The 27,078-nt window shown below is 43.7% G+C and overlaps 1 protein-coding gene across 1 annotated transcript in view; it reads left to right on the top strand.

Annotated features, from left to right (window-relative positions):
* Nucleotides 1–27,078, top strand: part of DST (dystonin) — a 1,076,884-nt gene that overhangs the window by 812,155 nt on the left and 237,651 nt on the right. Inside the window, exons 53-55 of the mRNA XM_063919308.1 lie at nt 10,591–10,790; nt 19,849–20,344; nt 23,612–25,080. Of these exons, the coding sequence (XP_063775378.1) occupies nt 10,591–10,790; nt 19,849–20,344; nt 23,612–25,080 (2,165 nt within the window). The remainder of the gene's footprint in view (nt 1–10,590; nt 10,791–19,848; nt 20,345–23,611; nt 25,081–27,078) is intronic.

Below are 27,078 nucleotides of genomic sequence, written 5' to 3'. Positions count from 1 at the left end.
TTGGACGCCTATTGTAAATCTACTGCTCTTTGCTATGAGGGCTCCACATTATTGTTGTTCCAGGACTTTTCATTTCAAGTCTCTACGCAACGTCGGGAATTCTCTCCTATTTGCAAAGAACTCTTCAGCAAAGGCATCCGATTTGCTCTTTTGTATTCTGCCAAACTGATACCGCATTCAGATCGCAAATGCCGGATCCCACCCGGTAAAAGAAACGTGTCCTTACCGGGTGGGATCCGGCATTTGCGCTCCTTTGCTGGCTTTCCGACCCGGCAATATACCGGGTCGGTTGCCATAGCAGCGGGGGGGGGGGGGGGGGGGGGGGCAGCAGCAGCAGGGGTGGAGGTGGCGCTGGGTGATGAGCTCATCTTCTGCGCCGCCTCTCCCTATGTTGTGAATGGGAACCGTGTCGCATTGACGCGGCTCCCATTCACACTGCACCTGACCCAGTATTCAACCCGGGTATAATCCTTCTTTTATACCGGGTTGAATTACCGGGTCAAACGACCCGCTAATTCTTGGAAAGTGCTTTCACATCGCACACTGACCCGTGTCGATACCGGGTTATTTGTGCGATGTGAAAGGGGTATGAGGGTCGTCAAGGATGGAAAACCCTTTTAATTTGACTTTTCGTCCTCAGCCCGTAACTTTTTATCCTTTCTGGCCTCCGCTTCTCCTCGCTCCACAGTGGACGATAATGACTGATTGCTGGGATGTTGATAAGTATTCTTTGCCAATTCATTACCACCTCTTGCCTCGAAATTCTTGATGTATAGTATATGTTTAGTTTATGTATTGCTGATGCAGCTCTACGTTGTTGTTTCTAGTTTATTTCGGGAATGTACAGGGAACTCATATAGCCCTGTGCTATTACTGCTTGTTTTCACCATATGTTCTCTTTCCATATTTCTATCTGTTCTGGTTCGATACATATACGTATTGCGACAGCCTCAGATGCTGTCATATTGGGTTCTGTTAAAAGATTTTAAAACTGACAGGTTATACACAGTTATATGTATGACTTTTCACACACAACTTGGGTTTCTGCTTATACATAGTATACATTTGTTTATATTAGTTGATCTTTGTTGCTCCCCCTGGGTTGCTTTATGGGACAAACCAAGGGGTCTGTTTACACTGTTCTTCTCACTATGATTTCCTAGGCTATGAATTGGTTAATGTTGACACACTCAGTTTCTAACACAGATGTCAATATCACCAAAACTACTCCAAAACTAATCTCTTGGAATGTAGAGGGCTTAAATACCCCGTTAAAGAGAGAGAAAATCCTGCGTCACCTTAAGAAATCCCGTCCTGACATAGGGCCTAATTCAGACCTGATCGTAGCTGCAAATCAAATTTGTTACCAGATGGACTAAACCATGTGCACTGCAGGGAGGGGGGGGGGGGCAGATGTAACATGTGCAGAGAGAGTTAGATTTGGGTGGTGTCTGTTAAAACTGAAATCTAAATTGCAGTGTAAAAATAAAGCAGCCAGTATTTACTCTGCACAGAAACAATATAACCCACCAAAATCTAACTCTCTGCACATGTTATATCTGACCCCCCCCCCCCCCCTCCTGCAGTGCACATGGTTTTGCCCATCTGCTAACAAATTTGCTGGTAAATGATTTTTTAATTTCAAAAACAACTATGTTCAAACAAAAAGATTAAAAGTTTTTTTTGTGTCGTTTTCTTCGTCATGTGACCAGGAGCCCCAATTAGTGCACCGTGTCCCCTCGCTTCGGACAAGGTGCCTCGCTGCGCTCAGCACAGGTTACCACTCGTAGTCCATGTGGATCGTAAAGTATGAAAAAGTTCAAAAAAATATTTTTTTATTTAAAAACTCATGTCGATCTTTTTGCATGTCGACAATGTTAATGTCGACCTAATGGCTGTGTCAACCTATTTCTAGTGTGGACCTATCCACTGGCGACCAATGGGTGTTGACTTAAGTGGTGTCGACCTAGAGTCCGGATACCGCCCAAACCAGTTTTCTTAAAAATTGCCACTCAATACACAATGGTGGTCATTCAGAGTTGTTCGCTCGCTGCTATTTTTAGCAGAATTGCTAATAGGCTAAAATCCAGCAGTTCTGCGCATGCGTATGCACAGCAGGGCGCACGAGCTAAGCAATTTTACACAAAACTATGGGGGTAATTCCAAGTTGATCGCAGCAGGATATTTTTTAGCAGTTGGGCAAAACCATGTGCACTGCAGGGTGGGCAGATATAACATTTGCAGAGAGAGTTAGATTTGGGTGGGTTATTTTGTTTCTGTGCAGGGTAAATACTGGCTGCTTTATTTTTACACTGCAATTTAGATTGCAGATTGAACTCACCACACCCAAATCTATCTCTCTCTGCACATGTTATATCTGCCCCCCCTGCAGTGCACATGGTTTTGCCCAACTGCCAATTTCCTGCTGCGATGAACTTGGAATTACCCCCTATGCTATTTTACTCACGGGCGAACAAAACTTTTCAATCGCTCTGCTGATCGTAGTGTGATTGACAGGAAGTGGGTGTTTCTGGGCGGAAACTGGACGTTTTCAGGGAGTGTGCTAAAAAACGCAGGCGTGCCAGGTAAAAATGCAGGAGTGGCTGGAGAAACGGAGGAGTGGCTGGCCGAACGCAGGGAGTGTTTGTGACTTCAAACCAGGAACTAAATGGACTGAGATGATCGCAATCTAGGAGTAGGTCTGGAGCTACTCAGAAACTGCAAGAAAATATTTAGTAGCAATTCTGCTACTCTTTCGTTCGCTATTCTGCTAAACTAAGATACACTCCCAGATCCAGAGGGCGGCGGCCTAGCGTTTGCAATGCTGCTAAAAGCAGCTAGGGAGCGAACAACTCGGAATGAGGGCCAATGTTTGTACACTTCTAGTTGCTATGATCTACTCACATATGAATCTAGAAACAGAAAATATAGTTCTAAGCTTTGATGCTGACATGGCATTTGATAGAGTATTGTTGGCTCACTTGAATAGGCTATTCCACTATCAGGGATTTGGGTCAGAATTTATTCATGTTTTTACCACTATCTACCACCAGCCTACTGGTTTTCTTACTATCAATGCCTTGGACACCCGCTCTTTTTGTTTATTTAGAGGCACAAGACAAGGTTGCCCTCTTTCTCCTCTTTTATTTAATTTGGCATTAGACCCTCTCCTCAGACACTTTAATAAGGAGTCTGGGTGGAAGGGCATTAAAATTGCCCACTCCGAGGTTAAATTCTCAGCGTTTGCGGATGAACTTCTGCTTTATTATGCGGACCCCAAAACTGCGATGCCCAGGTTGACCTCATTATTAAGCACCTTTGAACATGTAGCTGGATTTAAAATTAACTATGCTAAAACTGAAGCGTTAGCCTTTTTTCCTGCAGCTAAACTAAGATGGGGAGTTTCTTTTCCATTTCAGTGGGCACCTAATGATTGTATTACATACTTAGGCATTAAGATCTCTGCTCATCCTTCTAAACTATATGGCATACAGCCCATTATTTTCTAAAACCTTCACCGACATGTCCACATGGGCTCATCTTCCTTTGACTTATACAGGCAGGTGTAATTTATATAAAATGATTTGCTCTCGAGATTTCTTTATACATTGCAGATACTTCCCATAATTCCTAAATCCGCTATTTCTCTAACGTCCTAAGTGGATGCTGGGGACTCCGTAAGGACCATGGGGAGTAGCGGCTCCGCAGGAGACTGGGCACATCTAAAGAAAGCTTTAGGACTATCTGGTGTGCACTGGCTCCTCCCCCTATGACCCTCCTCCAAGCCTCAGTTAGATCTCTGTGCCCGAACGAGAAGGGTGCACACTAGGGGCTCTCCTGAGCTTCTTAGTGAAAGTTTTAGATTAGGTTTTTTATTTTCAGTGAGACCTGCTGGCAACAGGCTCACTGCTTCGAGGGACTAAGGGGAGAAGAAGCGAACTCACCTGCGTGCAGAGTGGATTGGGCTTCTTAGGCTACTGGACATTAGCTCCAGAGGGACGATCACAGGCCCAGCTTGGATGGGTCCCAGAGCCGCGCCGCCGGCCCCCTTACAGAGCCAGAAGGCAGAAGAGGTCCGGAAAATCGGCGGCAGAAGACGTCCTGTCTTCACCAAGGTAGCGCACAGCACTGCAGCTGTGCGCCATTGCTCTCAGCACACTTCACACTTCGGTCACTGAGGGTGCAGGGCGCTGGGGGGGGGGCGCCCTGAGACGCAATAAAAACACCTTGGATGGCAAAAAAATGCATCACATATAGCTCCTGGGCTATATGGATGCATTTAACCCCTGCCAGAATCCATAAAAAAGCAGGAGAAAAGTCTGCAAAAAAGGGGCGGAGCCTATCTCCTCAGCACACTGGCGCCATTTTCTCTCACAGCTCCGTTGGAGGGAAGCTCCCTGTCTCTCCCCTGCAGTCACTACACTACAGAAAGGGTTAAAAAAAGAGAGGGGGGCACTAATTGGGCGCAGTATTAACTATACAGCAGCTATAAGGGGAAAAACACTTATATAAGGTTATCCCTGTATATATATAGCGCTCTGGTGTGTGCTGGCAAACTCTCCCTCTGTCTCTCCAAAGGGCTAGTGGGGTCCTGTCCTCTATCAGAGCATGTGTGCTGTATGTCGGTACTTTTGTGTCGACATGTATGAGGAGAAAAATGATGTGGAGACGGAGCAGATTGCCTGTAATAGTGATGTCACCCCCTAGGGGGTCGACACCTGAGTGGATGAACTGTTGGAAGGAATTACGTGACAGTGTCAGCTCTGTATAAAAGACAGTGGTTGATATGAGACAGCCGGCTACTCAGCTTGTGCCTGTCCAGACGTCTCATAGGCCGTCAGGGGCTCTAAAGCGCCCGTTACCTCAGATGGCAGATATAGACGCCGACACGGATACTGACTCCAGTGTCGACGGTGAAGAGACGAATGTGACTTCCAGTAGGGCCACACGTTACATGATTGAGGCAATGAAAAATGTTTTACACATTTCTGATAATACGAGTACCACCAAAAAAAAGGGGTATTATGTTCGGTGAGGAAAAACTACCTGTAGTTTTCCTGAATCTGAGAAATTAAATGAGGTGTGTGATGATGCGTGGGTTTACCCCGATAACAACTGATAATTACTAAAATGTTATTGGCATTATATCCTTTCCCGCCAGAGGTTAGGGTGCGTTGGGAAACACCCCCTAGGGTGGATAAAGCGCTCACACGCTTGTAAGGGCTCTACCTTCGCCTGAGATGGCCGCCCTTAAGGATCCTGCTGATAGAAAGCAGGAGGGTATCCTAAAAGGTATTTACACACATACTGGTGTTATACTGCGACCAGCAATCGCCTCAGCCTGGATGTGCAGTGCTGGGTTGGCGTGGTCGGATTCCCTGACTGAAAATATTGATACCCTAGATAGGGACAGTATATTTTTGCCTATAGAGCATTTAAAAGATGCATTTTTATATATGCGTGATGCACAGCGGAATATTTGCCGACTGGCATCAAGTCTAAGCGCGTTGTCCATTTATACCAGTAGAGGGTTATGGACACGTCAGTGGTCAGGTGATGCGTATTCCAAACGGCATTTGGAAGTATTGCTTTATTAAGGGAGGAGTTATTTGGGGTCGGTCTTTCAGACCTGGTGGCCACGGCAACAGCTGGGAATTCCACGTTTGTACCCCAGGTCGCCTCTCAACATGAGAAGACGCCGTATTATCAGGCGCAGTCTTTTCGTGGATAAGCGGGCAAAAGGTTCCTCATTTCTGCCCCGTGACAGAGGGAGAGGAAAAAGGCTGCAGAAATCAGCCAGTTCCCAGGAACAGAAACCCTCTCCCGCCTCTGCCAAGCCCTCAGTATACGCTGGGGCTTTACAAGCAGAATCAGGCACGGTGGGGGGCCCGTCTCAATGAATTTCAGCGCGCAGTGGGCTCACTCGCAAGTAGACCCCTGGATCCTTCAGGTGATATCTCAGGGGTACAAATTAGAATTCGAGACGTCTCCCCCTCGCCGTTTCCTAAAGTCGGCTTTACCGATGTCTCCTTCTGACAGGGAGACAGTTTTGGAAGCCATTCACAAGCTGTATTCCCAGCAGGTGATAATCAAGATACCCCTCCTGCAACAGGGAACGGGGTATTATTCCACACTGTTGTGGTACCGAAGCCGGACGGCTCGGTGACACCGATTCTAAATCTAAAATCTTTGAACACTTACGTACAGAGGTTCAAATTCAAGATTGAGTCACTCAGAGCAGTGATTGCGAACCTGGAAGAAGGGGACTACATGATGTCTCGGGACATCAAGGATGCTTACCTTCATGTCAAAATTTACCCTTCTCACCAAGGGTACCTCAGGTTTATGGTACAGAACTGTCACTATCAGTTCAGACGCTGCCGTATGGATGGTACACGGCACCCCGGGTCTTTACCAAGGTAATGGCCGAAATGATGATATTCCTTCGAAGGAAGTGAATTTTAGTTATCCCTTCCTTGGACAATTCCCTGATAAGGGTAAGATCCAGGGAACAGTTGGAGGTCGGTGTAGCACTATCTCAGGTAGTGTTGCGGCAGCACGATTGGATTCTCAATATTCCAAAATCGCACCTGGTTCCGACGACGTGTCTTCTGTTCCTAGGGATGATCCTGGACACAGTCCAGAAAAAGGTGTTTCTCCCGGAGGAGAAAGCCAGGGAGTTATCCGAGCTAGTCAGGAACCTCCTAAAACCGAGCCAAGTCTCAGTGCATCAATGCACAAGGGTTCTGGGTAAAATGGTGGCTTCCTACGAAGCAATCCCATTCGGCAGATTCCACGCAAGAACTTTCCAGTGGGACCTGCTGGACAAATGGTCCGGATCGCATCTTCAGATGCATCAGCGGATAACCCTGTCACCAAGGACAAGGGTGTCCCTCCTGTGGTGGTTGCAGAGTGCTCATCTTCTAGAGGGCCGCAGATTAGGCATTCAGGACTGGGTCCTGGTGACCACGGATGCCAGCCTGCGAGGCTGGGGAGCAGTCACACAGGGAAGGAATATCCAGGGCTTATGGTCAAACCTGGAGACATCACTTCACATAAATATCCTGAAGCTAAGGGACATTTACAATGCTCTAAGCTTAGCAAGACCTCTGCTTCAAGGTCAGCCGGTGTTGATCCAGTCGGACAACATCACGGCAGTCACCCACGTAAACAGACAGGGTGGCACAAGAAGCAGAAGGGCAATGGCAGAAGCTGCAAGGATTCTTCGCTGGGCGGAAAATCATGTGATAGCACTGTCAGCAGTATTCATTCCGGGAGTGGACAACTGGGAAGCAGACTTCCTCAGCACGACCTCCACCCGGGAGAGTGGGGACTTCACCCAGAAGTCTTCCACATGATTAAAAACTCGACAGGTATTGCGCCAGGTCCAGGGACCCTCAGGCAATAAACTGTAGACGCTCTGGTAACACAGTGGATGTACCAGTCAGAGTATGTGTTCCCTCCTCTGCCTCTCATACCCAAGGTACTGAGATTGATAAGATGGAGAGGAGTAAGCACTATATTCGTGGTTCCGGATTGGCCAAGAAGGACTTGGTAACCGGAACTTCAAGAGATGCTCACGGAGGATCCGTGGCCTCTACCTCTAAGAAGGGACCTGCTCCAGCAAGGACCCTGTCTGTTCCAAGACTTACCGCGGCTGCGTTTGACGGCATGGCGGTTGAACGCCGGATCCTGAAGGAAAAAAGGCATTCCGGATGAAGTCATCCCTATCCTGATCAAAGCCAGGAAGGATGTAACCGCAAAAACATTATCACCGCAATTGGCGAAAATATGTTGCGTGGTGCGAGGCCAGTAAGGCCCGACGGAGGAAATTCAACTGGGTCGATTCCTACATTTCCTGCAAACAGGAGTGTCTATGGGCCTGAAATTGGGGTCCATTAAGGTTCAAATTTCGGCCCTGTCAATTTTCTTCCAAAAAGAACTAGCTTCAGTCCCTGAAGTTCAGACGTTTGTAAAAGGGGTACTGCATATACAGCCTCCTTTTGTGCCTCCAGTGGCACTTTGGGATCTCAATGTAGTTTTGGGTTCCAAAAGTCACATTGGTTTGAACCACTTAAATCTGTGGAGTTAAAATATCTCACATGGAAAGTGGTCATGCTGTTGGCCCTGGCCTGGGCCAGGCGCGTGTCAGAATTGGCGGCTTTATCCTGAAAAAGCCCTTATCTGATTTTCCATTCGGACAGGGCGGAATTGAGGACTCGTCCTCAGTTTCTCCCCAAGGTGGTTTCAGCGTCTCACCTGAACCAACCTATTGGTGGTGCTTGCGGCTACTAGGGACTTGGAGGCCTCCAAGTTGCTAGACGTTGTCAGTGCCCTGAAAATATATGTTTCCAGGACGGCTGGAGTCAGAAAATCTGACTCGCTGTTTATCCTGTGTGCACCCAACAAGCTGGGTGCTCCTGCTTCTAAGCAGACTATTGCTCGTTGGATTTGTAGTACAATTCAGCTTGCACATTCTGTGGCAGGCCTGCCACAGCCAAAAATCTGTAAATGCCCACTCCACAAGGAAGGTGGGCTCATCTTGGGCGGCTGCCCGAGGGGTCTCGGCTTTACAACTTTGCCGAGCAGCTACTTGGTCAGGAGCAAATACGTTTGTAAAATTCTACAAAATTGATATCCTGGCTGAGGAGGACCTGGAGTTCTCTCATTTGGTGCTGCAGAGTCATCCGCACTCTCCCGCCCGTTTGGGAGCTTTGGTATAATCCCCATGGTCCTTACGGAGTCCCCAGCATCCACTTAGGACGTTAGAGAAAATAAGAATTTACTTACCGATAATTCTATTTCTCATAGTCCGTAGTGGATGCTGGGCGCCCATCCCAAGTGCGGATTGTCTGCAATACTTGTACATAGTTATTGTTACAAAAATCGGGTTATTATTGTTGTGAGCCATCTTTCAGAGGCTCCTCTGTTATCATGCTGTTAACTGGGTTCAGATCACAGGTTATACGGTGTGATTGGTGTGGCTGGTATGAGTCTTACCCGGGATTCAAAATCCTTCCTTATTGTGTACGCTCGTCCGGGCACAGTATCCTAACTGAGGCTTGGAGGAGGGTCATAGGGGGAGGAGCCAGTGCACACCAGATAGTCCTAAAGCTTTCTTTAGATGTGCCCAGTCTCCTGCGGAGCCGCTACTCCCCATGGTCCTTACGGAGTCCCCAGCATCCACTACGGACTATGAGAAATAGAATTATCGGTAAGTAAATTCTTATTTTCTACACTGAACAAAGCTTTTCCCAAATTTGCATGTGGTCGTAAACGGCCGCAAATCTTTTTATTTAAACTGCAGCAAAAAAAAGAGCTAGGGGGCCTTAACCTGCCATGACTGCGGTCATATGCACTAGCCGCTAACTACAGAATTGATTTAGATTGGATAGCTGGGTTAAACACATACACTATGAAATTTGTTGAACAATCATTTCTTACCAATTGGAATTTGGTTCTTTACTTCACCACCTCAAACTGTTATAAATGTGGGACACTAGAGGCGGATATCGTATATTGTTTTGGCATTGTCCCCTGGTACATGATTTGTGGTCTGATCTATAGAACTACATAGTTAACCACTTGAAAATCCAGTTTCGTATCGATAAAACTTGGGCCTTCTGGGGGATATATACGCTAAAGACAACATGAACACATTGTCTTGGGGTAACCATTTATTACTAATAAAATTGGCAGCAGCTGCAGAAAAAAACATATTGTCGCAATGTATCTCCCCGACTCCAATCCGTATAGCTTTATTACATCCCAGACTATCATTTTTATTTTTGATGGACTGGACTGAAACGTCTTTACATAAGGAGAAACTGACAAGTACATTTTTTGACACTTGGCTTCCTTATGTTCAGACTCTGTCCAACCTCTTTAAAGAAAATTTGAGAAGGAGTTTCCACTCCGCGTCCTGGAATAATTTGGAAATGCTAAGTTGCGTACCTTTTTGACACTATTTCACGGCCTTCTTATTTTCATTGTTTCACTATTTGTTATGCTGTTTTATGTCATTTGGATACGATTATGGGACTACTAGACTTTTATTCACATCACCTTAATGTAGATTGTATCCCTTGTTCTCTTTGTATTCTGATTATGATGTCATATATTTGATATTTTATGTTTAATTTTTCACAAACCCTATTTGTGTACTCTTTATACACTACTGTAACCCTGTCAATAAATTGTTTAAAAAATAAATAAATAAATTTAGAATTCATATACATTTACTGTGAAGAAGCAGAAGGATAGATTCAACTTTGTAAAGGCACAAGCTTGACACGTTTCATCAGACTGGTGATTTCCTCAGAAGCATTCTGAAATTCTGGTTTTGTTTCTTACCTCGAGCACCAGTAATCTATCAGCATTTGCAGCATATTTCATTATAATCAGCTGTGTTTAAATTAATCATAATATATCCAATTGAATAAAAAATGTAAAAGTAAAGGATAATTAATTAAAAGAATGCCGATTTAAATAATGCAGATATATTAGGGCTGGTCAATTTTTATGAATTTGTCTGCCTGTTAATACACTGCCTTTTTTATTTCATTTCTTGTGCTTTTTGTGTTGCTGCAGAATCTTCTTGGAGAGATATCACCCAGATGACAGCTAAAAGACAACAAATACTGGAAGAGTCTTCAAATGACCTGACCCAATTCCAGGCTGCAGAGGCCCAGTTAAGACAATGGCTGGTAGAGAAGGAACTTATGGCCAGTGTCCTTGGACCACTGTCAATAGACCCTAATATGCTGAAAACACAAAAGCAGCAAGTTCAGGTAAAGCTAAGCTTTCATCTGTTGCACATCTGATCTCTTTCTTCTGATTACTGTTATTCCAGCTTTTATTTTATTTCCTGCCAAGAACATGGTGCATATGGTTTTTGTCATTTGTTGGTGCAGGGAGACGTGCAGCTTCTTCTGACAGTGTATTAAACTACAGGCAGGTCTTTGTGGGTGAGAGTCGTTTCTGCCTCTTTTTAGTTTTGCAAGCAGCAATTCAGTTAACAGGACAACAGGAAACACTAGACTATGTCCATACCTTGCTCATATTCCTTAAGCATATTCTTTTTGCACATTAACATGCAGTCATGTTCTACTTTTTACGTGGGGTATTGTATCCTATAAAATACACTTTTATGATATGAAACATCACTGAAAAAGTAATGCCGTGACCAAATGGCTATTCATGATCACAGGCTGACTGCTTTACTGTAACCACAAAATTCCAAGGTGACTTCATACATCACACAAACCACCACAAAACCAGATAATCCGCAGTATCAACACTGTGTGAAACAGTGCTTGTTCCCGTATTACATGTACAGAACTAAATGTGTTATTTGCCTATATGCATAGTTGTAGGGATCTTTGTTGTGCACCTGCCCCTACACATACTGTATGCTTGATTTGCTACTCGTCATCATCAGCTCTGGGACATATGCAGTGTAAAAATATGCAAGTTACATCCTGCAAACTGGTTTATGTCCAACTCAGCATCAGTGTCATTAAGTACATATACTGTGTATATATGTGTGTATGTATATATATATATATATATATATATTTTCTCTGACGTCCTAGTGGATGCTGGGAACTCCGTAAGGACCATGGGGAATAGCGGCTCCGCAGGAGACAGGGCACATCTAAAGAAAGCTTTAGGATCACCTGGTGTGCACTGGCTCCTCCCCCTATGACCCTCCTCCAAGCCTCAGTTAGATTTTCTGTGCCCGACGAGAAGGGTGCACACTAGGGGCTCTCCTGAGCTCTTTGTGAAAGTTTTAGTTTAGGTTTATTATTTTCAGTGAGACCTGCTGGCAACAGGCTCACTGCATCGAGGGACTAAGGGGAGAAGAAGCGAACTCACCTGCGTGCAGAGTGGATTGGGCTTCTTAGGCTACTGGACATTAGCTCCAGAGGGACGATCACAGGTTCAGCCTGGATGGGTCACCGGAGCCGCGCCGCCGGCCCCCTTACAGAGCCAGAAGAGCGAAGAGGTCCGGAAAAATCGGCGGCAGAAGACTTTCCTGTCTTCAGATAAAGGTAGGCGCACAGCACCGCAGCTGTGCGCCATTGCTCTCAGCACACTTCACACTCTGGTCACTGAGGGTGCAGGGCGCTGGGGGGGCAGCGCCCTGAGACGCAATAAATCGATAGAAAACCTTTTATGGCTAAAATAAATGCATCACATATAACTCCTGGGCTATATGGATGCATTTAACCCCTGCCAAAACATACAAGAAAACGGATGATAAGGACGCCGAGAAAGGGGCGGAGCCTATCTCCTCAGCACACTGGCGCCATTTTCCCTCACAGCTCAGTTGGAGGGAAGCTCCCTGGCTCTCCCCTGCAGTCACTACACTACAGAAAGGGGTTAAAAAAGAGAGGGGGGCACAAATTAGGCGCAGTATAAACAATACAGCAGCTATAAAGGGGAAAAACACTTATATAAGGTTATCCCTGTATATATATAGCGCTCTGGTGTGTGCTGGCAAACTCTCCCTCTGTCTCCCCAAAGGGCTAGTGGGGTCCTGTCCTCTATCAGAGCATTCCCTGTGTGTGTGCTGTGTGTCGGTACGTTTGTGTCGACATGTATGAGGAGAAAAATGATGAGGAGACGGAGTAGAGTGTCTGTAATAGTGTTGTCACCCCCTGGGGGGTCGACACCTGAGTGGATGTACTGTTGAAATTGCGTGACAGTGTCAGCTTTGTATAAAAGTCAGTGGTTGACATGAGACAGCCGGCTACTCAGCTTGTGCATGTCCAGACGTCTCATACAGGGGCTCTAAAGCGCCCGTTACCTCAGATACAGAGGCCGACACGGATACTGACTCCTGTGTCGACGGTGAAGAGACAACCGTGATTTCCAATAGGGCCACACATTGCATGATTGAGGCAATGGAAAAAGTTTACACTCTTCTGATAATATAAATACCACCAAAAAAAGGGGTATTATGTTTGGTGAGGAAAAACTTCCTGTAGTTTTCCTGAATCTGAGAAATAAAATGAGGTGTGTGATGATGCGTGGGTTTCCCCCCGATAACAATTGATAATTTCTAAAAAGTTATTGGCAGTATACCTTTTCCCGCCAGAGGTTAGGGTGCGTTGGGAAACACCCCCTAGGGGGGATAAGGCGCTCACACGCTTGTAAGAACAAGGGCTCTACCCCCTCGGGAGATGGCCGCCCTTAGGGATCCTGCTGATAGAAAGCAGGAGGGTGTCCTAAAATGTATTTACACACATACTGGTGTTATACTGCGACCAGCAATCGCCTCAGCCTGGATGTGCAGTGCTGGGTTGGCGTGGTCGGATTCCCTGACTGGAAATTTGATATCCTAGATAAGGACAGTATATTATTGCCTATAGAGCAATTAAAAGATGCATTTCTATATATGCATGATGCACAGCGGAATATTTGCCGACTGGCATCAAGTATAAGTGCGTTGTCCAATTATACCAGTAAAGTGGTCAGGTGATGCGGATTCCAAACGGCATTTGGAAGTATTGCCTTAAAAAAAAAGGGAATGTACCCCAGGTCGCCTCTCAAAATAAGACGCCGTATTATCAGGCGCAGTCCTGGTTGGCAAGCGGACAAAAGGGTTCCTCTTTTCTGCTCGTGACAGAGGGAGAGGAAAATGGCTGCAGAGATCAGCCAGTTCCCAGGAACAGAAACCCTTTTCCGCCTCTGCCAAGCTCTCAGTATGACGCTAGGGCTTTACAAGTTCAGGCACGGTGGGGGCCCGTTCTCAATGAATTTCAGTGCGCAGTGGGCTCACTCGCAAGTAGACCCCTGGATCCTTCAGGTAATATTTCAGGGGTACAAATTGGAATTCGAGACGTATTCCCCTCGCCGTTTCCAAAAGTCTGTTTTACCGACGTCTCCCGCTGACAGGGAGGCAGTTTTGGAAGCCATTCACAAGCTGTATTCCCAGCAGGTGATAATTAAGGTACCCCTCCTGCAACAGGGAACGGGGTATTATTCCACACTATTGTGGTACCGAAGCCAGACGGCTCGGTAAGACCGATTTTAAAATCTAAAATCTAAAATCTTTGAACACTTACATACAGAGGTTCAAATTCAAAATTGAGTCACTCAGAGCAGTGATTGCAAACCTGGAAGAAGGGGACTACATGATGTCTCGGGACATCAAGGATGCTTACCTTCATGTCAAAATTTACCCTTCTCACCAAGGGTATCTCAGGTTATGGTACAGAACTGTCACTATCAGTTCAGACGCTGCCGTAGGGATGGTCCACGGCACCCCGGGTCTTTACTGAAGTAATGACCGTAATGATGATATTCCTTCGAAGGAAGGGAATTTTAGTTATCCTTTACTTGGACGATTCCCTGATAAGGGTGAGATCCAGGGAACAGTTGGAGATCGGTGTAGCACTACCTCAGGTAGTGTTGCGGCAGCACGATTGGATTCTCAATATTCCAAAATCGCAGCTGGTTCCGACGACTTGTCTTCTGTTCCTAGGGATGATCCTGGACACAGTCCAGAAAGAAGGTGTTTCTCCCGGAGGAGAAAGCCAGGGAGTTATCCGAGCTAGTCAGGAACCTCCTAAAACCGAACCAAGTCTCAGTGCATCAATGCACAAGGGTTCTGGGTAAAAATGGTGGCTTCCTACGAAGCAATCCCATTCGGCAGATTCCACGCAAGACTTTCCAGTGGAACCTACTGGACAAATGGTCCGGGTCGCATCTTCAGATGCTTCAGCGGATAACCCTGTCACCAGGGACAAGGGTATCCCTCCTGTGGTGGTTGCAGAGTGCTCATCTTCTAGAGGGCCGCAGATTCGGCATGCGGGACTGGGTCCTGGTGGCCACGGATGCCAGCCTGCGAGGCTGGGGAGCAGTCACACAGGGAAGGAATATCCAGGGCTTATGGTCAAGCCTGGAGACATCACTTCACATAAATGTCCTGAAGCTAAGGGCCATTTACAATGCTCTAAGCTTAGCAAGACCTCTGCTTCAAGGTCAGCCGGTGTTGATCCAGTCGGACAACATTACGGCAGTCACCCACGTAAACAGACAGGGTGCCACAAGAAGCAGGAGGGCAATGGCAGAAGCTGCAAGGATTCTTCGCGGGGCGAAAAACCATGTGATAGCACTGTCAGCAGTTTTCATTCCGGGAGTGGACAACTGGGAAGCAGTTTTCCTCAGCACGACCTCCACCCGGGAGAGTAAGGACTTCACCCAGAAGTCTTCCACATGATTATAAACCGTTGGGAAAAACTTGACAGGTATTGCGCCACGTCAAGGGACCCTCAGGCAATAGCTGTAGATGCTCTGGTAACACCGTGGGTGTACCAATCAGTGTATGGGTTCCCTCCTCTGCCTCTCATACCCAAGGTACTGAGATTGATAAGATGGAGAGGAGTAAGCACTATATTAGTGGCTCCGGATTGGCCAAGAAGGAATTGGTAACCGGAACTTTAAGAGATGCTCACGGAGGATCCGTAGCCTCTACCTCTAAGAAGGGACCTGCTCCAGCAAGGACCTTGTCTGTTCCAAGACTTACCGCGGCTGCGTTGACGGCATGGCGGTTGAACGCCGGATCCTGAAGGAAAAAGGCATTCCGGATGAAGTCATCCCTATCCTGATCAAAGCCAGGAAGGATGTAACCGCAAAACATTATCACCGCATTTGGCGAAAATATGTTGCGTGGTGCGAGGCCAGTAAGGCTCGACGGAGGAAATTCAACTGGGTCGATTCCTACATTTCCTGCAAACAGGAGTATCTATGGGCCTGAAATTGGGGTCCATTAAGGTTCAAATTTCGGCTCTGTCAATTTTCTTCCAAAAAAGAACTAGCTTCAGTCCCTGAAGTTCAGACATTTGTTAAAGGGGTACTGCATATACAGCCTCCTTTTGTGCCTTTAGTGGCACTTGTGGGATCTCCAGGTGGTTTTTGGGTTCCAAAAGTCACATTGGTTTGACACACTTAAATCTGTGGAGTTAAAATATCTCACAGAAAAAGTGGTCATGCTGTTGGCTCTGGCCTGGGCCAGGCGCGTGTCAGAATTGGTGGCTTTATCCTGTAAAAGCCCTTATCTGATTTTCCATTCGGACAGGGCGGAATTGAGGACTCGTCCTCAGTTTCTCCCTAAGGTGGTTTCAGCGTTCACCTGAACCAAACCTATTGTGGTGCCTGCGGCTACTAGGGACTTGGAGGACTCCAAGTTGCTAGACGTTGTCAGGACCCGGAAAATATATGTTTCCAGGACGGCTGGAGTCAGGAAATCTGACTCGCTGTTTATCCTCTATGCACCCAACTAGCTGGGTGCTCCTGCTTTTAAGCAGACTATTGCTCGTTGGATTTGTAGTACAATTCAGCTTGCACATTCTGTGGCAGGCCTGCCACAGCCAAAAATCTGTAAATGCCCACTCCACAAGGAAGGTGGGCTCATCTTGGGCAGCTGCCCGAGGGGTCTCGGCTTTACAACTTTGCCGAGCAGTTACTTGGTCAGGAGCAAATACGTTTGTAAAATTCTACAAGATTGATACCCTGGCTGAGGAGGACCGGGAGTTCTCTCATTGGGGGCTGCAGAGTCATCCGCACTCTCCCGCCCGTTTGGGAGCTTTGGTATAATCCCCATGGTCCTTACGGAGTTCCCAGCATCCACTAGGACGTCAGAGAAAATAAGAATTTACTTACCGATAATTCTATTTCTCGTAGTCCGTAGTGGATGCTGGGCGCCCATCCCAAGTGCGGATTGTCTGCAATACTGGTACATAATTATTGTTACCAAAAAATTCGGGTTATTGTTGTAGTGAGCCATCTTTTCGAGAGGCTTCTCTATTATCATGCTGTTAACTGGGTTCAGATCACAAGTTGTACAGTGTGATTGGTGTGGCTGGTATGAGTCTTACCCGGGATTCAAAATCCTTCCTTATTGTGTACGCTCGTCCGGGCACAGTATCCTAACTGAGGCTTGGAGGAGGGTCATAGGGGGAGGAGCCAGTGCACACCAGGTGATCCTAAAGCTTTCTTTAGATGTGCCCTGTCTCCTGCGGAGCCGCTATTCCCCATGGTCCTTACGGAGTTCCCAGCATCCACTACGGACTACGAGAAATAGAATTATCGGTAAGTAAATTCTTATTTTATAACTACATTTATATTTAGTCATATTTTATTAAAAAACATACGAAAAAGAAGATGCAATGTGATTATTAAAATATTACAATACTTAGGTGTAACAATAGTTTTTCTTTTTTGAATTTGTTGAATAAAGTTAATTACACACAATCAGAAAGAAAGCAGCACAGGTCAGTTTCAAAAGCGACAACCATTTGTATATACTGTAGCCTGTTGTCACACTTGTCTTGATTATTTCCATTAAACACAATGGTCCTGATGCGTTTCCTGTGAGGTGACTCAGCGCTAACTCATACTCCCTTAATGTTTTTTGCATGTGTGTATTACACATATACCATTTGCACTGTGGATCTCATTCATTCATCTGTATAAATCTCCCCTTAGCTTGCTCACCATGTCTTTCACTGCTGTGTCCCAGATATTTGTTTCCTCTGCAATGTAACACGTTTGTCTGTGGTTATATACCCCCCATACGAGCAGAAATGTGTTTCACATAAGATCACCCCCTGCAGTGCCTGCTGCCTGTGATCTCGTACACTGCACAATATCTGACATGAAACAAGTATTCCTTTTACTGGTAACCAAACCAAGCACAGTGACTCACAAGACGTTATTTCTGTAAGCTACAGGAGAATTATTTCGGTGTGCATCATCACTGGCATAGGATATGTATCTAGGCTTGCTTGTCAAAGCCTATTGTAGTTTTTTATTCTGAAATAAATATCATATTTCTTTAGCAAAATTGTTCAGACTACAAGATCATGTGTAACAGTTACACTGTATTGTTGCCTGGGTAACAGATTTGTTACCAATACTACCGTGACTATGACATTATATGACTGCCACTTTCATGATTGATTAGTGTTTCTTGTTTTAAATGTAGGGCATCGTCTTGTATTGAACTAATTTATTTAAATATGTTAATGTTTTTCTTTGTCCTATATTGAGCTTGGACCACTGTATTTTCCTGGTGTAGCAGCTCGCTGTAATTTCATGGCTCTCTAATGATATTAGACTGAATAACTGTTACAGTAAGTAGTGGTAGATGCAGCTGACGGCTCTTTGTGTCATACATTGAAAAGCACTGTACTATAGCTCTAACACGTGGGAACATTCCAGAATTATATTTTAAATAAAATATAGTAATAATGTAAATGAATGTATTCACTAGAAAGTATATAGTATTGCCTTTTGTGGTGTTAGTCATATCTGTCCCATTTTTCCTCTCCAACTACAGATGTGTCCTCATACATCTAACCTCAGTACACCATGCAGCACTAAATGCCTGGCGTGAGTGACCTGCCAGGTCGTCGGGCATGTTTTTTGGCTGAAAATGCATCTTACTTGCAACACAATGTGGCTAGTACACAACAGGAGACTGTGCTGATCAATTTGATATATGACACTTGTATATTGTGTGTGACTGAGTCTGTATACGGAGCAGAGTGTGTATTGGAAAAAATCTGTGGCTGCCACATTGTAGCACTTTATGTACACATTCATATTTAAGATGGGCCCATAACAACCAATCATATGCCAGGTGTTATCTTCTAGAAGGTGCTAGATAAATGAGAAGTAGAATCTGATTGGTTGCTATGGGCAACATCCCATCTTAAATAGAACTCACATCTTAGTAAATTTACCTGAGACTCCGTCGCACACAAATAAAAGACACAAAAGACGCCCAATGCTAGAAGATTCTCACGTGACTTGGTGTGCCAAGAGGAGCTGTTTGACACGATTGCGGCAAAGATGTATGAGAGTATATATGTATATCAGTGTTTTACTTTTATGGTGCAGTAGCTCTCTGAGATACCTGATACTGGAGGTAAGCTGGCCATACACAAGCAGTTCTCTGTACTCCTGGGTCTTGTCTACATTGGTTTCACACGTGAGGCCGTATTATAGAATGTTCGGTTTTGGTGCTCTGACAGATGAGTGGGTTTCAGGCACCTTATTATGTCATGGATTAAATATATATAAAACCATACCCCTTGAAGAAGTCTACAGGATGAAACGCATTGGGCTCTCCCTCTATGACCTTCTACCTATTAAGTTAAGATTCTACTTGACATTACTTTTAATGTATCACCTGTTTATTTAGTGGAGGATTTTAATATTCCTTTTATGTGATTTTTTTATTTATAGTAATCTACCATTTATTTAGCTTGTGTTAAAATACAATATTTACTTATTTATACATATATGGTTTTATATATATATTTAATTTATATACTCTAACACCATTGGTCGCTAGAACCCTTATACTACCTTATCATACAATTTTTTCAGTAACTTACCATTACTGTATTCTTAAGGGACAGCTGACGCCCATGATAATTGGGAGTGTTTTTTTAATAATTTGGAGTGTTAATCTCACAATTGGCGCTGCATATTCTTTGTTTTTATACCTTATTATGTCAGTTTGGGTTCTTTGTCTGCAGTAGCTTGTGTCCAGTTAAACCTGAAAATGACAAATTGTATATACACTAATTTGTTATATAGAGGTTTTCTCTGACTACATTGGGGCATAACTAAATACCAATCCATAATCACAATTTCAAAATTGACCGATAAATGATAGAAATTAAAATCTTTTTATTTATTTGGTTGAGGCATTTGTTTTTAAGTGATAATAAAGCCCATGATCCAAATTGTCTTCAGTCTCCATTCTGTAAATCTGTGTACAACTACGTTGCATTGTATGAATTTTTTTATTGTTTTTTGTTGTATTAGATTCTCCTTAAAGAGTTCGATGCTCGAAAACAACAGTACGAGCAACTTACCAGTACTGGGCAGAGGATCCTCAGCAGACCCGGAGACCTTCCTCCCTGCGATGAAGCTGTAAAGGAGCAGTTGGCAGCTGTGGCTTGTAAATGGGAAAGTCTAACTGGACAATTGAATGACAGATGTGACCGAGTTGACCAAGCTATTGTGAAAAGCACTGATTACCAAAACCTTCTGAATGGCCTTTCTGAGAAACTAAGTGCCTTAAATAACAAACTGAGCCAAAATATGTCAGTGAGCTCTAACCCTGATGCTGTAAAACAGAAATTGGAGACTGCAAAGCTGGTACAGGAAGAAATAAAACTGGAGGTGGTGAATATTGACAGTGCCAGACTGCTGTGTGACGAGCTGTCACATCTGGTGGAGGAGGAATACTTGAAAGCAGAATTGAACAGGCAAATGGACACAATTGTAAAGCCGTACATAGAACTGAAAGAAAAAGCAGGTTGGTTTAGGCCTAATTTAATATATATATATATAGAGAGAGAGAGAGAGAGAGAGAGAGAGATGTTTTTTTTTGTTACTATTAAAATTCACATTTTACCCAACAAGAAGAGAGCGTAAAATGCAAACAGGTCTAATACGTGTATTAAGTACATTCCTGTGGATCTGTTACTCAAGTTCCAACTGAATGATCATTTTTGAAAAATAATGAAATTAGTTTCTAAAAAATACACATACAATGACTAAAGTATCCTGGCCCATAATAAACATTCCACAGTCTGATTGCTGTGAACAAAGAGACATATAAAATTAAGCGTAGACTCCTATATCAGACAGCGTTCAGCTTGATTTGTATAATACATTGTACACCGTGCCGGGCTCAGTATAGTCAGATAATCTCACATTACCTGCCATAAGGTAACCCTTCCATCTGCATACACTGTTATATAAATGTGATTAACAAGCAAAAAAACAGAATGATTTTCTCCTCAGGTACCTACATTGTAGGTAATTCAATTTCATGCATGCGTTTTGTAGACAATGATAATGTACAGTACTCCTTTTGTATTGTTATGTGTGAGATGTCTGGTGTTATTGGAATATCACTTGGGAATAGGAAAGTTTAGGTAAGGTTACGTGACATTTGCACATTTAGGTACTGATTCTGAGTTGCATGCAGAATGGTTGCAGTGTGGGCAGCCACACAAACCTGTGTTACTACCTTATGCTAATTCCAGTATCTGTAGTGTTCATGGGGGTGTTCATCCACCTGCAAGCAGAAAGCTGCACCGTTCATTGATTTTGCGCAAGCTGCCGAAACTGTCAACATTATTATCTGCAGTTGCACCTGCCCTAAGCTGGATCTCCTACATTAAGGATAGCGTTGGTGTAGTTGTCGATTATAACAATGGTGGCTACTTTCACATGCGGGTGGATGGGAGTAGTGTGACCACATAGATGTGGCCAACTCTGAGTACAGGTGGAAATTTGCATTTATTCCCCAGCAACCAATGCAGCTGCATATATGGCTATATTGCATGTGTCTCTGAATAAGGCCTTTAATATAGTGCCAATATACAGAATGAGCTATATCTTTTGGTGATTTATGGGTGTACTGTTATATACTGTACTTACATCATTCTGATGGTTATGCACTAACATTGCTGAAAGGTGCAAATATGCTTTAAAACAGTAGCAACAAGTCAGAATTAGTTTTAATAGCTTTAGTGCAAATTCAGCTATGTACAGTGTTTAGTTGCCTGTGGTTTCAGTATAAACGTGCACCTTCCAGCAATTTTAGTATTTAACACTTCACTGTGCATTACACCAGGACACAGCGTACATTGCTGCAGGTGCGCCAAACAGCGTGTCTCTGCACGCCGGGTCCCGTGAGACTCTGCTAGCTTCATGTATCTTTTTTTAGTCTTTTTTTGTCAAAAATGCTTCTCAGTCACAATGCAACACACCAGGATGATGAATGTGATACAGTGGGGCAGATGTATTAAGCCTGGAGAAGTGATAAAGCAGTGATAAGTGGAAGGTGATAATGCACCAGCCAATCAGCTCCTATCATTTTTCAAAACATAATGATTGGCTGGTGCGTTATCCCCTTTCACTTATCACTGCTTTATCACTTCTCCAGACTTAATACATCTGCCCCAGTAAGTGACACTTGTATGTCTGTGTGCAACTCATTCTCTGTATCTGACACGAAGTGCTACAGTGTAGTAGCAGCCATTTTTTTCCAATACAAATTCTGTTCTGCTCCATATTCAGACTCCGTCACACACAGATATAGAAATGTCACATATCAAATTAATCAGCACAATCTCCCAGGGCGTCTTAAGATACCCATACACCAAAAGATTTATCTTTCAATCTGGCTGGTTGGAATGAAAATCTGGTAATGGATGGGAGCAAATGACATGGATGGGAGCAAGTGACAGTTGAAACTTTTAAATGGTCAACTGTCATTTGCTCCCATCCATTACCAGATTTCCATTCCAACCAGCCAGATTGGAAGATACATTTTTAGGTGTATGGGCACCTTATGTCACATTGTTGATTCTAAGACAGATTTTTGTAAAAAAAGCCGTACAATGCTAGCAGAGTGCATGGAACCTGGCAGCTCACTCACGTGAGTTATCTTGCGCTGCATGGCATATTGGGGTAAATGTATGAAGCAGTGATAAAACTGGAGAATTGAGCCAGTGGAGAAGTTGCCCATGGCAAACAAACAGCTACTCTGTATAATTGTATAGTATGCAAATTATAAATGTTACTTCAATGCTGGTTGGTTGCCATGGGCAACTTCTCCACTGGCTCACTTCTCCACTCTTATCACTTCTTCATACATTTACCCCATTGAGGCTAGATGTATGAGGACACTTATGTACTTTTGTCTGGAACTGCTACCTTCAGCAGGGATCCTTTTACCTGGATCTCCACAGTTATAGCTGCGGACACTTTAAATAATTTTTAGAAAGCAATATGTAAAGGGCCCCATACACTTATGCGACATGTCTGACAGTCATGACCTTTTGCATACGATGTATCTTGTGCTATCACAGCCATGCCTGCGAGGTCGGACATTATCGCTAGTGCAGCACGGTCAATCTGGAGTATTCGATCCGATGCTCACGGGAACGCGCATCAGATCGGATCGGATCGAAAACACCTCCAAAATGCCCGATTTCATCCAATATATCGGGCCGAATGCCCGAAATCGGATGAAATCTGGCATTATCGTTCTAGTGTATGGGGCCCTTAAGGATCTGCACACTACCCTGAAAGTTCACCTTGTACCCTCTCACAATTGTTGAGGATGAGCCAGATACTCATGATCTTTCATTGTATAATCTTCTTGTATGGATCTTTTTGTTACTGCCAGACAAAAAATTGTAGTTTACTGTAGACGTGTCAGTTATATAAGTGAGAATGAATAAAAATCCCTAAAAATGTATAAGTGTGAACATACAGTAATATACTTACCTACCCTCCTGGAATGGCCGTGAGGCTCCCAAAAATTGTCTGGCACTCCCAGCCATCTAGCTATGGCCATCCACTTCCTGAGTGACGTGGGTAGTAGAGATGGCCAATGATGCAATTTACATTAAATCACATCATTGTGGCCCTGCCCTCTGAGAGAGGGCAACCCAACGATCTGCAGGGATGGTATCTGTCTATGTATCTATCTATCTGTCTATCTATGCACATATACAGTACATCATAAATTTGTGTTGTTAACTGCATTTCTTTACATTCGTAGGTTCCCATATAGAGGAACTACAATCTGCCTTTGCTTGCTGTCAGAAATTTCAGCAGATGTCTGAGGATATCCAGACTTGGATAGAAAATAAGAAAAAAGAACAAAATGAGGCATCACCTATTTCAGCCAAGCTTGATGTCTTGAAGTCATTAATCACAGAGACTAAACAAGTGCAGAGTGCTCTAACTACCCAGCACAGTTCCTATGAAAAGATCATAGCAGAGGGTGAAAAACTCTTACAGAAAACAGAAGCAGAAGAGAAGGAAAAACTTCATTCTCAGCTCTCTGCACTTAAGTGTAACTGGGACAACCTTAACAAGCAGGTATCAGAGCGGGAACACAGTTTAGTTAATTGTCAGCAGAAGGCTATAAAATATAAAGACCTAGTAGATAATATAGGGCCTTGGATTGAAGAGTATCAAAATAAAGTGCATGAAGTCAAACTGTCTATAAATCAAGTAGCAATAGAGAACTCAATTGGAGAAATGAGAGCGCTACTGAAGAGTGTTGATAAGCAGCGTGGAATGGTGGAGATGTTAAATAATGCAGCAGATAGCTTATTAAATTCCTGTCAGGTAGATAAAGATATCATCAAAGATGAGAATGCCAGAGTGAACAACAAGGTGGAATCCCTTATAGATCATTTACACAATAAAAGAGACTCCTTGGAGAACATGGCGCTGCGGCTCAGAGATTTCCAGGAGTCCATTAAAGATACTGAGAAGCAATTGGCTGAGGCGCAGGAGCATTTACAAATACATGATTCACTTGGCGCCCAAGCATGTAGTAACAAGCATTTGACTATAATGCAGACCCAGCAGAAGGCCCTTCAGAGCCTAAAGCCACAAGTCGAACTCTCTAAAAGATTGGCTCAAGAGCTGGTAGTAGATGCTTCAGATGCAGAAGGAGTTTCTGATCTACTGCTTCAAGCAGAGTCCCTTCAGAACAAACATAACACCATCAGCCAACAGGTTGAAGAAAAATGTTCATATTTAGAAACTAAGCTACAAGGAATCGGACATTTTCAAAACAGTATTCGGGAAATGTTTTCTCAGTTTGCAGAGTTGGATGATGAGTTAGACAGTATGTCCCCAGTTGGGAGGGATAGAGATTTACTGCAAGCTCAGAAAGAAGACATTAGCAAATTCCTTAAAAAACTTGGAGATCTTATAACAACTAATGACAATGCCAACAGGACCTGTAAGATGATGTTGGTCACAGAAACATCTCCAGATCTTATTGGTATTAAGAGAGACCTGGAAGCCTTAAATAAACAGTGTAATAAACTCCTGGACCGAGCAAAATCTCGAGAAGAACACGTTGATGGCATTATCACCCGAGTAGACGAATTTGATAGCGCATTAAAACCATTTATTAATCTGCTTGGAATAGTAGAGGAACATGAAGAATCTCAAGGTGCTGTTGGAATGGAGACAGATGTTATTAATCACCAGCTAAATGTTTTTACGGTAAGAAATGATCATATTAATATGTCCATGCGATAATAGGAAATTGCACAGTGTGTGATGTAGCAGCATTTAATGCGCCAGTTAACACAAATGATTGTCAGTGTATAGTTCATTATGTACTGTAGCAGAGACATTCTAGTGTTCACATTCTAGTGTTCATTCTAGTGCTCTTGGACAGGTTACTGTCACCTCGCTAAATCACTCTTACAATATATATTACACTTTCCTCACTTTAGTAACTAAATGTTTCTTATTGGTAACATTTTTGACTGTGATGCACATTTAACTCTGAGATAGACCCAGGTGATAATAGTATCTATGTGCAAGGTTGAATACCTTAGAAGAACAGAAGATATTAGTGAGAGTTTGGAACAAACGTTTATACTCACAGTAGACATGGCTGTAGAGTTCTGGCTGGGCAGTGTGCTCTGTCACTTTCTGGTAAGAATGCTATTAGGTGCTGTCAATAGGAGTTTTCTACCTATCGCGGATTAATATCTACTCTCTTTGTGAAATTTTAAACAATGGATGCATAAAAAATGCTGTAATAAAACCCTTATTAGTTTCTCTTCAGAAGGACAACTGGTTAGTCATCTTTTTTTGTCCATTTGTAATCGGGAAAAAATCTAGTTCATTGTGTGTTTGAGTACATAGGAAATAATGATGTAATAAGTATTTGATCCACTTGGCATACTGATAAATGGTTGCTTTATGTATTGTATTAGCTAAGTACCAAGAAGAAAATTTGTGTAAGAATGTTGCTTTTCTACAACTTTAGCATTATAGAATTCCAGGCACTTTTTGGCTCTGCTGCAGTTTTCTCAATTACAGTATATTAATCAGCTATAATAGTAAACTAATACCCCTTTTAGATTACAAAAGCCAGATGGCACCCAGAATTTTGTACACAGGTCCTACTCAGGTACGAGACCCCTTTCAGACTTGCAGCAGGACACAACTTTTTGCTGGGTTACATCAACGCACACATTAGTGCCGGCACTTGGTTGGCGATGAGATCGTCTTCAAGCTCCTGCTCTTTCTATGTTGTGAATGGGCCCCGGGTTACATCGACCCAGGTTACCCGTTCACCCGTGTTAAACCCTGCTCATTAACCGCGTAGAAATGTGACCCAGGTTTTTTAAAAGGACCCTTTCGGACTAAGCAAAATCCTGGACTGCTGCACATGCAGTAACCTGGGATATTTTTGCTAGTCTGAAAGGGGTATAAGTGGAACTTCCTACTAATTCTGAAAAAGTCCTTCATTAATATTCTGGCTGTGATATCTGTTCTCTAGAAGTGCTGTATTTATTGCTAGTTGTACTATTCAGCTTTAGATCTCATAATGAGGCATTGGGTACAAAGTACGTGGATCTGTATGAGATCACAGTGCATTTGCGGTTCAGCCTTACCAAGAGAAGTGTAGTAAAAATAAGACTTTTGGTATTTTAGTGAAGAATCAGCAGGACTCCTGGATGCATTTCAAAGCTGGGGATTTGCAAATATTTATAGCAGAGTTTCACAGCAAGATGTGATAACAAGTATTATTTGCAAAGAGCAGGGATCAACTGAGTGAAGGTTATTCTTTGTAAAGGGGAAATTATATGCTTTGACCTATAGTACGGTATATGTACAGCATGGCCAGGGTCCTATCACTCTGGATTAACTAAAACTAAATTGTTGGAAAATAATACAATTCTGCATACACTGAACTGTAAAATGCCTTCTTGATGTTTTGGAGTCGATCTTACAGTATGATAATAATGGCAATGGGGTCTTATGGTAATGGGGTAACAGACCCTGCAGTTTTGCTTCTCTGAGCACATTTGGGTGTTTTTTAATACTTTTTGGGTGCACGGGTGAACAAGAGCACCTTCCTGGGCTTTATTAGCGAAAGAACAGAACCCACAATTGGGTACAAAAGAGTTTTTCATCACAAGAAACATGGGGTTCTATTTACTAAGCCTTGGAGAGAGATAAAGTGGATGGAGATAAAGTCCC

Source organism: Pseudophryne corroboree, chromosome 4 (assembly GCF_028390025.1).
Source record: "Pseudophryne corroboree isolate aPseCor3 chromosome 4, aPseCor3.hap2, whole genome shotgun sequence".
In the NCBI taxonomy this organism is placed as follows: Eukaryota; Metazoa; Chordata; class Amphibia; order Anura; family Myobatrachidae; genus Pseudophryne; species Pseudophryne corroboree.
Note: the sequence above shows the minus strand (reverse complement) of the source record. Positions and strands in the feature narration are given on the sequence as shown.